Genomic DNA, 14909 nt, shown 5'->3' with positions numbered 1-14909 from the left:
CCTGCAGTAAGTAACTCACCACTTGACTCCCCCCAAAGCCTGTCCCACCATCAACAAGGCACAAGTCAGGAGGGCAATGGAATACTCCCCATGTGCCTGGGTGGGTGCGGCTTTGACAACATTCAACGAGCTCTTCAGGACAAAGCAGCGTCACCCCCCCACCCTGCTTGAATGGCACCACATCCACAAACTTCCCACTCCCTCCACCACCGACGCTCAGTAGCAGCAGTGTGTACTATCTACGAGACGCACTGCAGAAATTCACCAAAGATCCTCAGGCAGCACTTTCCAAACCCACGACTACATCCATCTCGAAGGGCTAGGACAGCAGATACATGGGAACACCACCCTCTGCAAGCTCCCCTCCGAGCCACTCCCCATCCTGACTTGAAAATGTCTTGGTGTCCCTGGGTCAAAATCCCAGAATTCCTCCCTGATGTGGGTCTCCCTAACTGCGGTGCTTCAAAGAGGCAAGGGGGCAAATAGGGATGGGCAATAAATGCTGGCATGCCAGTGAATAAATTGGCACTCTTGCGGATGGTCCTGAAGAGAGCTGGCACAGAAATGCAAGATTTTGGCAATGCTAGCACCCTTTCAATGAGGAGCACAGAGCGATTGATTCGATATCTTGTTCCTGCCCTTAATCTATTCCTCTGTTTCTCCAAAGAGGAGGGTCAGCCGGCTGAGAAGGAACGCAAGCGTCCGGACGATTCCCAGGCCTTGGAGCCTCTCTCCTCCCTGTTGCAAGCCGAGGGCGCCTTTCCCCAGCCGGGGCTGCGACCTAATGTGGGGGCCATCGCCGATGTGGGATCGCCAGGCTGGAGCTCACCTGCCCCCCGCAATGCCCACCTGCTCTACGACAAGGGGCGGCGGGTGCTAAGGCAGATCCAGGAGTTGACCAAGCCCCCGGGGGGCCGTGACTCCTCCAGCGGGCTCCTGGCCCGCCTTCTGAGAGAGGATAACCCCAGCAAGGGAGGGGGTGGACGCCTCTGGCACCTCCTGCTGGCTGATGAGCCTGCCGGGCCCCACACCACCGGCTTCGGTGAGTGTCACCGAACAGAAGCAAGCCCCGGCTGCTCGGTAACGGGGGTGGCATGTAACACACACACACACACACACACAGATACACACACTACTCACACACACACAACTCTCACACACGCACACACACACTACTCACACACATGCACACAACTCTCACACACGCACACTACTCACACACACAGATACACACACACTACTCACACACACACTACTCTCACAGACGCGCACACACACCCCTCCTGATCATCCACAAGAGGGTGGAGGGTGGGTGTTGTCTGCTTGTTGGGTGGAGGGCTTTGTTTGGGAGGGACATTGGTGGGGAGAGGGGGCTAGTCTGGAACAAGCGGCCACAGTCTCAGAACCCAGGGTGGGCCTTCTCGGACTGAGATGAGGAAAAACGTCTTTGCTTGGTGGGGTGGGTGAGAACCTGTGGAATTCTCTTCCACAGAGGGGGCCTTACAAGTGAAAGGGAGGTGGAGATTTGTGGGTGATGGGGGTGGGTGGATTGGTTTTGGGGGCACGGCACTGAGTAGATTCTAGATTCGCTGCTAGATCCCCAGAGACCTTCAAGGGGGTACGTGGGCTGCCCCAGTCTGCCCAACGTGCAAGGGGCCTCTGTGCCCACCTACTCCTGCAAAATGCCATCCCAATGCCCCTCAATGCCTTGACTGTACCTGCCTTCCTCCCTTACCACCATACCAAGCATCGCAGTTCATCCCCGAGTACTCACTGAAAGACAACATTTCAGCACTCCCTCCCAAAGCAACTCACGTTTTCTCGTGTTGGAAATTACTTCACACCCAGGCGCCCCACACATCTCCCTCTGCCTCCATTTTAGCCCAGGCACAGGTCATGCACACCCTCTGGAGTTCTACAGCACCTAGGTTGATTGTGGACCGTTGCCTCTGATCTACAATTTACCAGCACCTCCCCATCTCAGCAGCCATTCACCATCTCCCCCCTCCTCTCACTACCCCTCCCGAAACACGAATCCAGTCCTCTCTCGTCGAAAATGATTCAGAGTTTGCTCCCACCGCCAAACTCCTTTCCCAGGAAGAGAGCTCCTGAGACTCAAGACCATCCCAAGAGGTCATATATTGTTTTAAACGGGGGACTCCTGGTTTACAAATGGAGACCGCACCCATATTCCACTACCAGAGGAACGTCTGTCGACATCCACCCCCTTCTATCAAGATATCCCCTCAGGATCTGATGAGTCTTGATCAAGTCGATGTCCTGCCCAATTTGTAGAGACATACAGCACAGAAGGGGCTGCACTTGACTGAGCGGCAGGGCAAGAAAGGACTGAGGGCAGGGGCATGAGGTAATTTCCAACATGAGAAAATGTGAGTTGGGGGGGAGAGGGGAGTGCGGAATTGTTGTCTCTCAGTGCGTACTTGCGGTCCAGAATGCAATGCTTGGAATTGTGTGGTAGTAGGGAAGCACGCAGGTCCAACCAGCCTGTGCCGGCCAGATATCCTAAATTAATTTAGTCCCGTTTGCCAGCATTTGGCCCGTATCCCTCTAAATTTTTCCTATCCACGTCCCCATCCAGATGCCTTTTCAATGTTGTAACTGTACCAGCCCCCACCACTTCCTCCGGCAACTCGTTCGATACACGCACCAACCTCTGCATGAAAAAGTTGCCACTTTAAATCTTGCCTCCTTTCACCGTAAAACTATGTCCTTCCCCTACACTGGGGAAAAAGACCTTGGCTATTCACTCTGTTCATGACCCTCATGATTTTACGAATCTATAAAGTCACCCCCCAGCCTCCAATGCCCCAGGAATCTAACCATTGCTCCTTTGATGCTCAATGGTGTTGTCATCACTCGAATCTACCAACTATCAACAGCTAGAGGATTACCATCTATAACGCAGAATCCCTACAGTGCAGCAAGAGGCCACTCCACCCCAACGTTGCGCACCAACTCTCCCATCCAGGCTCAGCTCCCTACCTTATCCCAGTAACCTTGCATTTCCCATGGCTAACCTCAACATCCCTGGGCACTACGGGACAATTTAGCACGGCCAATTGACCCTGGCCTGCATATCCCTGGGCATACGGGGCTATTTAGCACGGCCAATCCACCCGAACCCGCACATCCCTGGGCACTACGGGACAATTTAGCACGGCCAATCCACCCTAACCTGCACATCCCTGGGCATTACGGAACAATTTAGCACGGCCAACCCAGCCTAACCCACACATCCCTGAGCACTACGGGACAATTTAGCATGGCCAATCCCACCCTAACCCAGCTTCACACTTTATTATCTTGGATTCTCCAGCATCTGCAGTTCCCATTATCACTAATCCACACATCCCTGGGCACCACGGGACAATTTAGCACAGCCAATCCCACCCTAAACAGCACATCCCTGGGCATATAGAACATAGAACATTACAGCACAGTACAGGCCCTTTGGCCCTCGATGTTGTGCCGACCTATCATACCAATCTGAAGTCCATCTAACCTACACTATTCCATATACATCCATATGCTTGTCCAATGACAACTTAAATGTACTTAAAGTTGGCGAATCTACTACCGTCGCAGGCAAAGTGTTCCATACCCTTACTACTCTCTGAGTAAAGAAACTACCTCTGACATCTGTCCTATATCTTTCACCCCTCAATTTAAAGCTATGCCCCCTCATGCTCGCCGTCACCATCCTAGGAAAAAGGCTCTCTCTATCCACCCTATCTAACACCTTCATTTTTGTACTAGGAATAGGGCCCAGATGTATATTTTAGCAATGGTTCTCTCAACCTTAAATGATGCGTACAAATTTACATTCAGATCCTTCTGCTCCTGGCCTTTCTTTAGAATTGAACCCAATATTGTTTATGGTCTTTCTGCATTCTTCCAACTGGGATGAATCACTTCACCCTTCTCTTCATTAAATTTCATCTGTCACTTGTCTCATTCCACAATCTTGATTATGTCATTTTGAAGTTCTACACTACCCCTCCTTCACAATTCATATTAAGTCCAAGTTTTACATTACCTATCACTTGCTCCTTCCATCTCTCCTACCACGTTCAGTGGTCTGTGCAGGTCTCAATAAGGTCTCCCTACTCTTGCATCCCCTTTGCCTTGAATCAAACTTTATGTTGTCTCTCAATCTTCTCCCAATGGAGGCCTCACCTGCCACCTAACTTGTCAATGGTCCTTTCGGAGTTTCACACTGTTTGCAATTTCTCAAAAGTTTAGTGCCATCTGCAGACTTTGAGCTTGCACCCTGCACACCGAGATCCAGATCGTTACTACGGGACAATTTAGCATGACCAATCCACGCTAATCTGCACATTCCTGGGCACTACAGGACAATTTAGCACGGCCAATCCACCTTCACCTGCACGTCCCTGGGCACTATGGGACAATTTAGCACGGCCAATCCCACCCTAACCTGCACATCCCTGGGCACTACGGGACAATTTAGCACGGCCAATCCCACCCTAACCCGCACACCCCTGGGCACTACGGGACAATTTAGCATGGTCAATCCCACCCTAACCTGCACGTCCCTGGGCACTATGGGACAATTTAGCACGGCCAATCCCACCCTAACCCACACATCTTTGGACTGAGGGAGGAAACAGGAGAACCCGGTGGAAACTTATCCAGACACTGGGAGAACGTGCAAACTCCACACAGAGTCACCCAAGGGTGCTAACCACTTAGCCACTGCGCTGCTGTGGGGAACCAGAAAAAGGAATTAGAGTAGCACTGTGGCATGGGTCTCAACACACACTCACAAACACGCACATTCTCGCTCCCTCTCTCACACACGCACATACATATATTGGTGCACACACACATTTTCTCTTTCTCCCACTCTCTCCCACACACACACGCACAGGCACATTCTCTCTCTCTCTCTCACATGCACAGACATACACACACACGTGTGCACAGAACCAGCAATTCCCATCTCCGTGTGACAAGCAGGATCTCAAAACAGGGAGGGGGATGCAGGGAAAAGCAACAAGAAAGATCCCAGAAATGCACATTGGAGTAGGCTGAGGGGACGCTGGAGCAACTAATTGATGTCTATGTAACAATGAAAGGTTTGGGGTAGACTGGGGCAGCGTGAGGAGAGCTGACACAATGTCACCTTGAGTGGAGATGACAGGAACTGACACATAGGGACAGGAGGCCATTCAGCACCCACCTCCTCGAGCCTGTGACACAGGAATAGGAGGCCATTCGGCCCCATTCCTCAAATGTGTTACACAGGATCAGGAGGCCAATCAGCCCCCTGTTACATTGATCCTGGGGGAGGCCATTCTGCTCTAACACTAACCTGACCATAGCTGACCTGCATCATTTTCTCATCCCTCGCACTCCCCACTCCCAACTTCCTACATATCCCTTGCTATCTCCTTGCTATCACGTGGGCAAATGGTAAGCCTTTTGTTTCTTGTGCGCGAGACTCGTGGAGAACTCTTCTTGTTCTTGTTCTTTCTCGCTCTCTCTCTCTCTCTCTCTCTCTGTGTCCCCAGGAGTCCCGACACCGCCGTGGGAAACAGGATCTCTCTCGGCCTCGTTGTCACAGGTGCCAAGTCAGCCACTGGCCGAACAGGAGTGGGAGCCCAGGGGAGGAGCGAGGGTTGGCATCCTTTCGAAGGCCATGCTCGCTGCGGGGATTCCCACCGTGCTGGACAGGGGCCCGGCTCCCCTCGACCGGATGGCTCCCCCCACAACGCTCTGCAAGGTAGCAACCTTGGGACGTGCGACTGTCAACCCGAGCACAACAGCTCAAGGCCCGACCTGGAAACGGAGGTCCCCGTGCCCCTCACGGACACCTGGCGCAGCGTCCACCTCCTTCCCCTCCCCATCCGTGCTGCCTTTCGGCCTCGGGTGCCAGGCCTCTGCCTTCCTGACCGTTGCTGACGATGATTCTGGCATTGCCAGTCCATGTCCCGACCCACGGTTCCTCCGTCGCCCGCTGTTGGATCCCCTCAGAGTCCTGTACCCGATGACGGCTGAGGGGGAGGAGCGGACTGCCGGTACCGCTGATGCCGTGCTGGACACCAGAGATGGCAGCTGCAGCGATCTATTGTCGGATGTCCAAGATGGCGGCTGCAGCGATTTGTTGTTAGACGCCCAAGATGGCAGCCATTTTGACACGACGGTGGGCGCACAAGGTGGCGGCCGCAGCGACCTGCCATTGGGCACCCAGGATAGTGAACCTATTGACATGGTGATGGGCACGCAAGATGGCAGCCACACTGAAACGATGGCGGACAGACAAAATGGTGGCTGCAGCGCCCTGTCGTCAGATGCCCAAGATGGCGGCCTGGTCCACATGATGGCGGATCCTCCAGGCGGCGGCCCTGTTGAAATGATGGCGGAGTGCCAAGATGGCAGCTCCAGTGACCTATTGGCCAACTCCCAAGATGGTGGCTCCTGCCATGCTTTCTGCGCCTCCTCCCCGCATCTGAGCGAGGACTTTGGCCATGAGGGCTTTTACACGCCGGAGGGGAGCCCGTCCGACGTGGAGGGCGATGTCGATCCTGAGGCTCAGATGGCCCGGCTCGGGGAGGACGAGGAGGAGCCTGGGGCACCTGGCGTCTTGCTGGGCCTAGACGTGTTGAACAGCATCGGGGCTGTCTCCAGGAGGCCGGCAAGACCTGTGGCCCGGTCTGTGACAGAAGTGGAGGATGGTAGCCAGGCCTCAGGCTCGTCCCAGTCAGCGAGGGGCAGAGAGGGGTGGGCCAGTGGGCAGGCGGAGGAAATAGCAGATGACGTCTACACAGAGATCCACCAAGACATGTTCTCCAAAGCCTTCCTCTTCCACAAGTTCATGACGCAGGGACGTTTCCAACGCAAACCGAGTGATCAAAGTGGCAAAGACCAGCCCTAAGCTGGGCTGGGGTGGGGGGGGTTTAGGGTCCTACAGGCCACATTCTAACCCCCACCCCTAGTCGTCTGATCAAATTGCCCGCGTTCCTCCTCATGACGCCTCCCCCGACCAATGCTGGCCTTCGGCCATTTTGAAATGCTATAAGAGTTATATTTTTATGGACTTCCCTTCCCCAGGATGGGAATAAATAAATTATTTTTCTGACAACTTTGTCTACTTTTTTCTCTCTGCGCGTCGTGTGTCTTCCTGGTAAGAGTCCCCGGGAGACCACTTACCCTCCGACACACCTCTCCCCTCTCCCCCCACCCAGTTATACCTGAGCGACACAGTATTTAATTGGCGGCAGAGTGGACAGTGAAGAAACTTCTCTAAAATTACAAAGGGATCTTGACCAATTGGGACCAAAGGGCCAAGGAGGGGCAGATGGAGTTTAATTCGGATGAATGCGAGGCTTTGCATTTTGGTAAAACAAACAAGGGCAGGGCTCGCACAGTCAATGGTAGGGCCCTGAGTAGTGTTGTAGAACAGACAGACCGAGGGGCTCGGTCATATGTAGACGGTTGGGGAGACAAAGAAGGCCTTTGGCACACTTGCCCTCATTTCTCAGATCTCTCAGTATAGGATTTGGGACGTCGTGTCGAGGTCCGTGTCGAGGTCATACAGGATGTTGGTGAGGCCTCTTCTGGAGCACTGTGTGCAGTTGAGGTCTCCCTGTTATAATATGAATTGGAGCAGGTTCGGAAAAGACTTACCAGCTGTGGCCGGGAATCAAGGATTCAAGTTGTAAGGAGAGGCTGGGACTTTGTTTCCTGGAGTGTTGGAGGTTGAGGGGTGACCTTATAGAGGTTCGTAAAATCATGAGGCCGGGCATAGATAAGGTGCGCAGCAAAGGTCTTTATCCCTACAGTAGGGGTGTTCAAAACTGGAGGGCATATTTTTAAGGTGACTGGAGAAAGATTTAACAGGGACCCGAGGGGCAACTTTTTCACACAGAAGGTAGTTTGTGTGTGGAATGAATTTCCAGAGGAAGTGACAACTAGAAGCCATTTGGATGAGTACATGAGTAGGGAATGGGTATAGGCCAAATTCAGGCAACTGGGGCTAGTTCCCTGGGGAGGGAACTGAGTGGAGACCCTATGAGGTGAGGGCTGTGGCTTGGCTCCTAAGCGTGGGGCTTGACTGCTGACGGCTCTCGCGATGGGTCGTGCCACATCCACACAGTTCCGTCGTTGTCTTTCCAGCTCGATGGCGTTCTTTTTTTCCCAGTTTTGGCCACCCTGGGGCCTCGTCCAGTTGGGGGGGGGTCCCCATGGATCTCTGTCCCCACTCCATCTTGGGTGGCGACATTGGTAAACAAGGTGAGACCACCCCCCCCCCACCAACGGCCAGTGTCCAGCGTCGGATGAGACACGGGGGCCTGTCTCGGAGGCGCCAGTGAAGCGGTGGAAAATCAACACATTCCTGGGCCCCAAGGATGATGCCTTAAAGATACAGAGAACTTAAAGATACAAGAAATAGGTCCGGGATAGGCCATTTGGATTCTTCGAGCCTGCATGGCCATTCAACGTGACCAGGGCTAATTTCAGTATCCCACTCCCATACCTCTTGATCCCTTTAGTCGCAAGAGCCAGGTCTGGCTCCCTCTTGAATATATCTCAACAGCCTCGCCCTGAAAGCTTTCTATGGATGTCCACAGATTCACAACTCTCTCAAGTGAGGAAACTCTTCCTCACCTCAGTCCTGAACGGCCTAGCTCTTAGCCTAGTTCTGGACTTCCCCAGCATCGAGGACATTCTTCCCACAACCAGCCCGTCCACTCCCATTGGGGTTTTAGATGAGGTCTGTCCCTCACTGTCCTAAATGAGTATAAGCCCAGTCAATCCGGTCTTTCCTCACTTGTCAATCCAGCTATCCCGGGAATCAGTCCAGGAAACGTTGAAGCTGGCTTGGTTTTAGCAGTATCAATTTAACACTTGCTTATTCAGTACTTCACCATTTAAAAAACCTGTGTGGTAAGTTATTCCGCAATCCAGGATGGTGCTGAAACATGGCGACATTACCAGTGTTCAAAAGACAACTTATTAAATACATCTAAAATAAATAAATCTCAATTTCTGCTCTGTGGCGGGGGGGGAAACAGGTATTTAATCATGGTCAACCACACTATACGGAGAAGCTGAATACATTGGGCCTATTTTCCCTGAGGCGTCAGAGGCTGAGGGATGACCTGCTAGAGGTTTATAAAATCGTGAGGGTACGGGTAGGGTGAACTGCAAAGGAATTTACTCCCCCACGGTGGGGGAGTCCAAAACTAGAGGGGCATAGGTTTAAGGCACAAGGGGAAAGGGACCTAAGGGGCAACGTTTTCATGCAGAGGGAGGTGCGTATATGGAACAAGCTGCCAGAGGAAGTGGTGGAGGCTAGTACAATTACAACATTTAAAAGCATCTGGTCGTGGACATGAATAGAAAGGGTTGACAAGGATTTGGGTCAAATGCTGGCAAAAGGGGCTAGATTAATTTAGGATCCTGGTTGGAAGGAGGTTGGTAGGGAGGGGGCAGGGGCTAGAAACATCAGGAACTTTGTTTAGATCATAGAAAGATCATAGAAGCCCTCCAGTGGAAACAGGCCCTTCAGCCCTACAAGTTCACACCGACCCTCACAGCACCAGACCCATCCCCCTAAAACCCACCTAATTTACACATCCCTGAACATTACGGGCAATTTAGCACAGCCAATCCCCCTAACCTGCACATCTTGGGGCTGTGGGAGGAAACTGGAGCATCTGGTGGAAACCCATGCAGACACAGGGAGAATGTGCATAACTTCGGGGAGTGTATTCAGGGGAGCGGAGACAGACCAGCTCGATGATCACTCTGTGTGGAGGCAGTCAATAAATTCAACAGGAGATGGAACCGGGTGACTCGGGAGACCCCAAACGCTGTTCAGATCCTGGCGACGAGAGCCATTCATCCTGCTTGCTTCATGCTGGCCCTTGGGAATTATGTTAGTAGCAATACTGTCACAATTCACTGGGTTGGTGCGTTTGGGAGCAAAGCCCCTGCTATTCTGAAAAATATCACTAAACCACCCAACGATACAATCCAATTCTGCTTCAAAGAATACTAAACATCAGGTTTTTAACCGTTGCCAATTCTTTTTTTCTTGAAAAAAGCTTAATTGCTAACTTATAACGGTGTGAATATAGGAAGAATGGTTAGTAAGTTTACAAATAGGATGGAGAATTTCAAGACTAGGGGGCACAGTGTTAAAATGAGAGGAGACAGATTTAAAAAAGACTAGGGGGCAAATTTCTTTTACACAGAGGGTGGTTTGTGTGTGGAATGAACTTCCTGAGGGAGTGGTGGATACGGGTACAATTACAATGTTTAAAGACTTTTGGATAAGTGCATGAATAGGAAAGGTTTGGAGGGACATGGGCCAGGAGCAGGCAGGTGGGACTAGTTTAGTTTAGGATTATGGTCGGCAGGGACTGGTTGGGTTGAAGGGTCTGTTTCCATGCTGTTATGACTCTATGACACCCAAATTGGAGGTGTAGTGGACAGCGAAGAAAGTTACATCAGAGTACAACAGGACCTCGATCGGATGGGCCGAGGAGGAGCAGGTAGAGTTTAATTTAGATAAATGTCAGGTGCTGCAACTTGGAAAGGAAGACCAGGGCAGGACTTTACACTCTTAATGGGAAAAGTCCAAGGGAGGGTTGCTGAACAAAGCAACATTGGAGTGCAGGTTCATGGTTCCTTGAAAGTAGAGTCACAGGTAGGCAGGGCAGTGAGAAGGTGTTTGATACACCCTTGTCTTTATCGGTCAGTGCACTGGGCGTAGGGGCTGGGGTGCCATGCTGTGGCTGTACAGGACATCGGTTAGGCCATTCTTGAAAATTTGCATTCAATTCTGGTCGCCCTGTGATAGGAAAAATGTTAAACTTGCAAGGGTGCAGAAAATAGTTACAAGAATGTTGCCGGGACTGGAGGGCTTGAGCTATCAGTGAGCCTGAATAGGCTGGGCCTATTTTCCCTGGAGTACTGGACGCTGAGGGTGACTTTAAAAGGGTTTATAAAATCATAGAAAGGGTGAATAACTAAAGTCTTTTACCCCAGGGTAGGGGAGTCCAAAACTAGAGGGGCATAGGTTTAAGGTGAGAGGGGGAAAGCGACCTGAGGGGCAACTTTATCACACAGAGAGTGGTGCGTGTATGGAATGAGCTGCCAGAGGAAGCGGTGGAGGCTGCTACAGTGACAACATTTAAAAGGCTGGGTACATGAATAGGCAGGATTTAGAGGCATACAGGCCAAATGCTGGCAAATGGGTCTGGATTAATTTAGATATCTGGTCAGCACGGATGGGTTGGACCGAAGGGTCAGTTTCTGTGCTGTAGATCTCCGTAACTCCATCTTGGAAAGATGTGGTTTCACTGGAGGCAGTTTTGAGAGGGTTCACTAGGATGATCCCTGGTGTGGAAACATTGTCTGATGAGTAAACACTGGGACTCTACTCACTGGTGTTTAGAAGGACAGAAACAGATCTCATTTGAAACATACAGGATCCTTAAGGGGCTTGACAGGGTCAATGCTGAGAGGATGTTTCCCCTCAAGGGAGAGTCTAGGACCAGAGGGCATAATCTCAGAATAAAGGGGTGCCGATTTAAGACTGAGCTGAGGAGGAATTTCTTCTCTCTGAGTCTTTGGAACTCCTTGCCACAGAGAGCTGTGGGGGAGGGGACAGAGTCCTTGTGTGTATTTAAGAATGAGATAGATGGATTCATGGTCAGTAGGGGTCTCAATGGGTTACAGGAAAAGGACAGGAAAGTTGACGTGAGGAATGTTAGATCAGTCATGATCGTATTGAATGCTGGGGCAGGCTAGAAGGGATGAATGGCCTACTCCTGCTCCTGTTTCTTATGTTCTTATTTTAGAGTCACAGGGTTGTACAGTATAGAAACAGACCCTTCGGTCCAACTCAGCTATGCCAGCCAGAACTTATACACTTAATGGTAAGGTCCCAGGGAGTGTTGCCGAACAACGAAACCTTGCAGTGTAGGTTCATAGTTCCTTGAAAGTAGAGTCGCAGGTAGGCAGGGTGCTGAAGAAGGCTTGCCTTTATTGGTCAATGCATTGAGTGTAAGAGTTGGGAGGTCATGTTGCATCTGGCGTTGGTTAGACCACTTTTACAACTTATCTTACAAGACATCTCCAAGGTAGCGATCTCGTAAAGCTCCTCCGAACTGTCTTCATAGAGTCATACAGCATGGAAACTGACCCTTCCGACCAACCAGTACATGCTGAACTCAATCCCAAACTATACTAGTCCCACCTGCCTGCTCCTGACCCCATCCATCCAAACCTTTCCTATTCATGTACTTCTCCTAATGGCTTTTAAACGTTGTAATTGCATCTGCGTCCTCCACTTCCTCAGGAAGTTCATTCCACTCCGAACCACTCCGTGTGTAAAAAATTTTCCCCTCGTGTCTTTTTTTTAAATCTCTCTCCTCTCATCTTAAAAATGTGCCCCCTAGTCTTGAAATCCCCCACCCTAGGGAAAAGAGAATTACCACCAGCTCTATCCGTAGCTCGCGTTATTTTATGAGCTTCTATAAGGTCGCTTCTCAACCTGCTATGCTCCAAAGCATCTTTGAGGCACACAAGGGATTATCCTGTAATCGTAGGATCGTGTCTACTATGAGTTGACTGATGAACAGGCTCTCTAACTTCAAATAATGTAGGTCTTATAATGTTGATCTGGCCTTGTGCACTTCCTGTGCAATGTAACCTGAATGCCTCACCCTGTCTAAGCACCCTGTGCTCTGCACGTCCTTGTTGACTATGATCTGCGTGCAGTACTTGCAAAACAAACCTATTTGCTGCACTTAGGCATGTGTGACAAAAGTCAGATCAAATTAAAATTGTGGGTTTTTGGAAGCTGGAGGGAGACACCAAGAAAATGGGGATGATAACACTTGGTCAAAGGAACGCACATATCTGACATTTCGAAGCATGCTACAGACAGCTGCTGTTAAGGACGTGGAGGCATTCGAGAGGGTGCAGAAGAGGTTTGCCAGGATGCTGCCTGGATTAGAGGGTATGAGTATAAGGAGAGGCTAGAAAAACCTGGGTTGTTTTCTGTGGAGTGGCACAGGCTGAGGGGAGACTTGATAGAAGCCTAAAAAGTTATGAGAGGCATGGATCATGTTAATAGTCAGAACCTTTTCAAACGTCTAATACTAGTGGGGGGACATGCCTTTAAGGTGAGAGAAGGAAAATTCAAAGGAGACACAAGATGCAAGTTTTTTTTTACACAGGGAGTGATAGCAGTCTGGAACACCATGCCGGGGCTGGTGAAGGAGGCAGATACAATAGAAGCATTTAAGGGACTTTTACATAAGCGCATGCAAGGAATGGAGGAATATGGAATATGGCAGAAGGGATTAGTTTCATTGGGTGACATGTTCAGCCAACATCGTGGGCCGAAGGGCCCATTCCTGTCCTGTACTGTTCTGAAAACATGAGGAAAAACTTTCAAGGGAGGTGTCTTTTCAGAGTGAGTCACGTGGGCCTGGGCTCACGCCCTGTTAAACAGTCACAGAGGCAGCAAAGGAGAAACTACAAAGCTGACAGTCAGCCAGGCCCTGGGGTCAACCTCGACAAGGAACGGGATCCGAGTCAGATCCCATTTCACAACTCTGCTCGTTACAAAGCCGAGAACAAATCCCCCTTTATTCATTCACAAGATGAGGGTGTCGTTGGCCGGGCCAGCATTTATTGCCCGTCCCCAATTGCCCAGAGGGCAGTTAAGAGTCATCCACATTGCTGTGGGTCTGAAGTCATGTGTAGGCTAGACCAGGTAGGAATGGCAGTTTCCTTTCCTCAAGGACATTAATGAACGAGATGGGCTTTTCCGACAATCGGGGGTGGATTCATTGGACTCTTAATTCCAGATATTTGTTCAATTCAGATCCCAGCAACTACCGTGGAACGTTATCTGGGTCTCCAGTCCAGTCATAATACCACCGGGCTGACGCCACAAGGGCATGATGCTTTGGTACTGCACTACATTCTGCATTCTGACGTTGTGGTCTGACTGGGAAAAGCCGGGGTGGGCAGGGGAGCGGGAATGTGCCAACCCCAGGCCTCCCTTGCCTCGCTTGTAGGGGACGGCAGGTCAAGCGCAGCTGGGACGCCAGCTCAGGCCGGTTTGGGGGATTGGGGGATTGGGGGATTGGTGGCGGGGGGGGGGGGGGGGGGGGGAGGGCGGGAATGTGCTACCCTGGGTTCGGGTGCAGCAGGGGAGGGAGGGACGGGAATGCGCCAAACTCCCCCTACCCACCATGAGCAAGGGCGAAGACGGCAAGCTGGGCGACACCGGGACACGATGGTGGAACGGTTTAGTTGGGGGTGGGGGGGGGGTCGGGGTAGGGATGTTCCATTCCCCCCAACCCACCCCCGCCCCAGCACCCACGTTTGCAGGGAGGGAACGGCGGGCTGTGTGCCGCCTTGGGGACGCAACCCTAAACCTGTCCGTGGGGGGGTGGTGGGGGTCAGCGTCGTGCCGGCAGTTAACTGTCGGTCGTCGTGTTCTGCGACCAGACCCTCGGGGATCTTGGTGGGTGGTGGTGGTGGGGTGGGGGCTGGCGGTAGGTGTTTTGTGGAGAGCCAGGCCCTCGCGACGGTGTTCTTGCCAAAGGGTCCTGACCGGAGGTGGGGTTGGGGGAGGGGAAACGGCAGTGACCGGAAGTTGATACTCCATTAGGCAACAGCGATCACAACCGACGGAGGGACAACCGGAAGTGGGCGGCAGGAGGGCTTTCCGACCGCCGTAAGGTAATGCAATGGCGGGCGGAGAATGTCTGATCTCGACTTAAAACAAATTCGTCAAAAAAAACCAAATTGGAAACAAAAAAACGGTTTTCGGCCAGGTTTTACCTCAGGAGCATTTTCACTACCTCCGCCCCCTCGCCCCACGGCCGCAGGAG

General features: G+C 51.6%; 1 protein-coding gene across 1 annotated transcript; it reads left to right on the top strand.

The window, feature by feature from the left end:
• Positions 1-407: 407 nt before the first annotated feature.
• LOC125450062 (uncharacterized) lies at positions 408-7126 on the top strand. Its single transcript, XM_048526025.2, has 2 exons — positions 408-1042; positions 5556-7126. Exons 1-2 carry the CDS (start codon positions 508-510, stop codon positions 6917-6919), a joined length of 1899 nt encoding a protein of 632 aa, XP_048381982.2. The 5' UTR covers positions 408-507; the 3' UTR covers positions 6920-7126.
• The last annotated feature ends 7783 nt before the right edge of the window (positions 7127-14909 follow it).

This window comes from Stegostoma tigrinum, chromosome 49 (genome assembly GCF_030684315.1).
Source record: "Stegostoma tigrinum isolate sSteTig4 chromosome 49, sSteTig4.hap1, whole genome shotgun sequence".
Classification (NCBI taxonomy): Eukaryota; Metazoa; Chordata; class Chondrichthyes; order Orectolobiformes; family Stegostomatidae; genus Stegostoma; species Stegostoma tigrinum.
The sequence above is the reverse complement of the archived record's forward strand: the minus strand, read 5'-3'. Positions and strand labels throughout refer to the sequence as shown.

What these genes read in the sequence shown, in the direction of transcription:
- LOC125450062 (XM_048526025.2), top strand. Translation starts at nt 508, where the DNA reads ATGCCAGTGAATAAATTGGCACTCTTGCGGATGGTCCTGAAGAGAGCT. An exon ending in GCCCCACACCACCGGCTTCG is followed by an intron (nt 1,043 to 5,555) that starts GTGAGTGTCACC and finishes CTGTGTCCCCAG; the next exon opens with GAGTCCCGACACCGCCGTGG.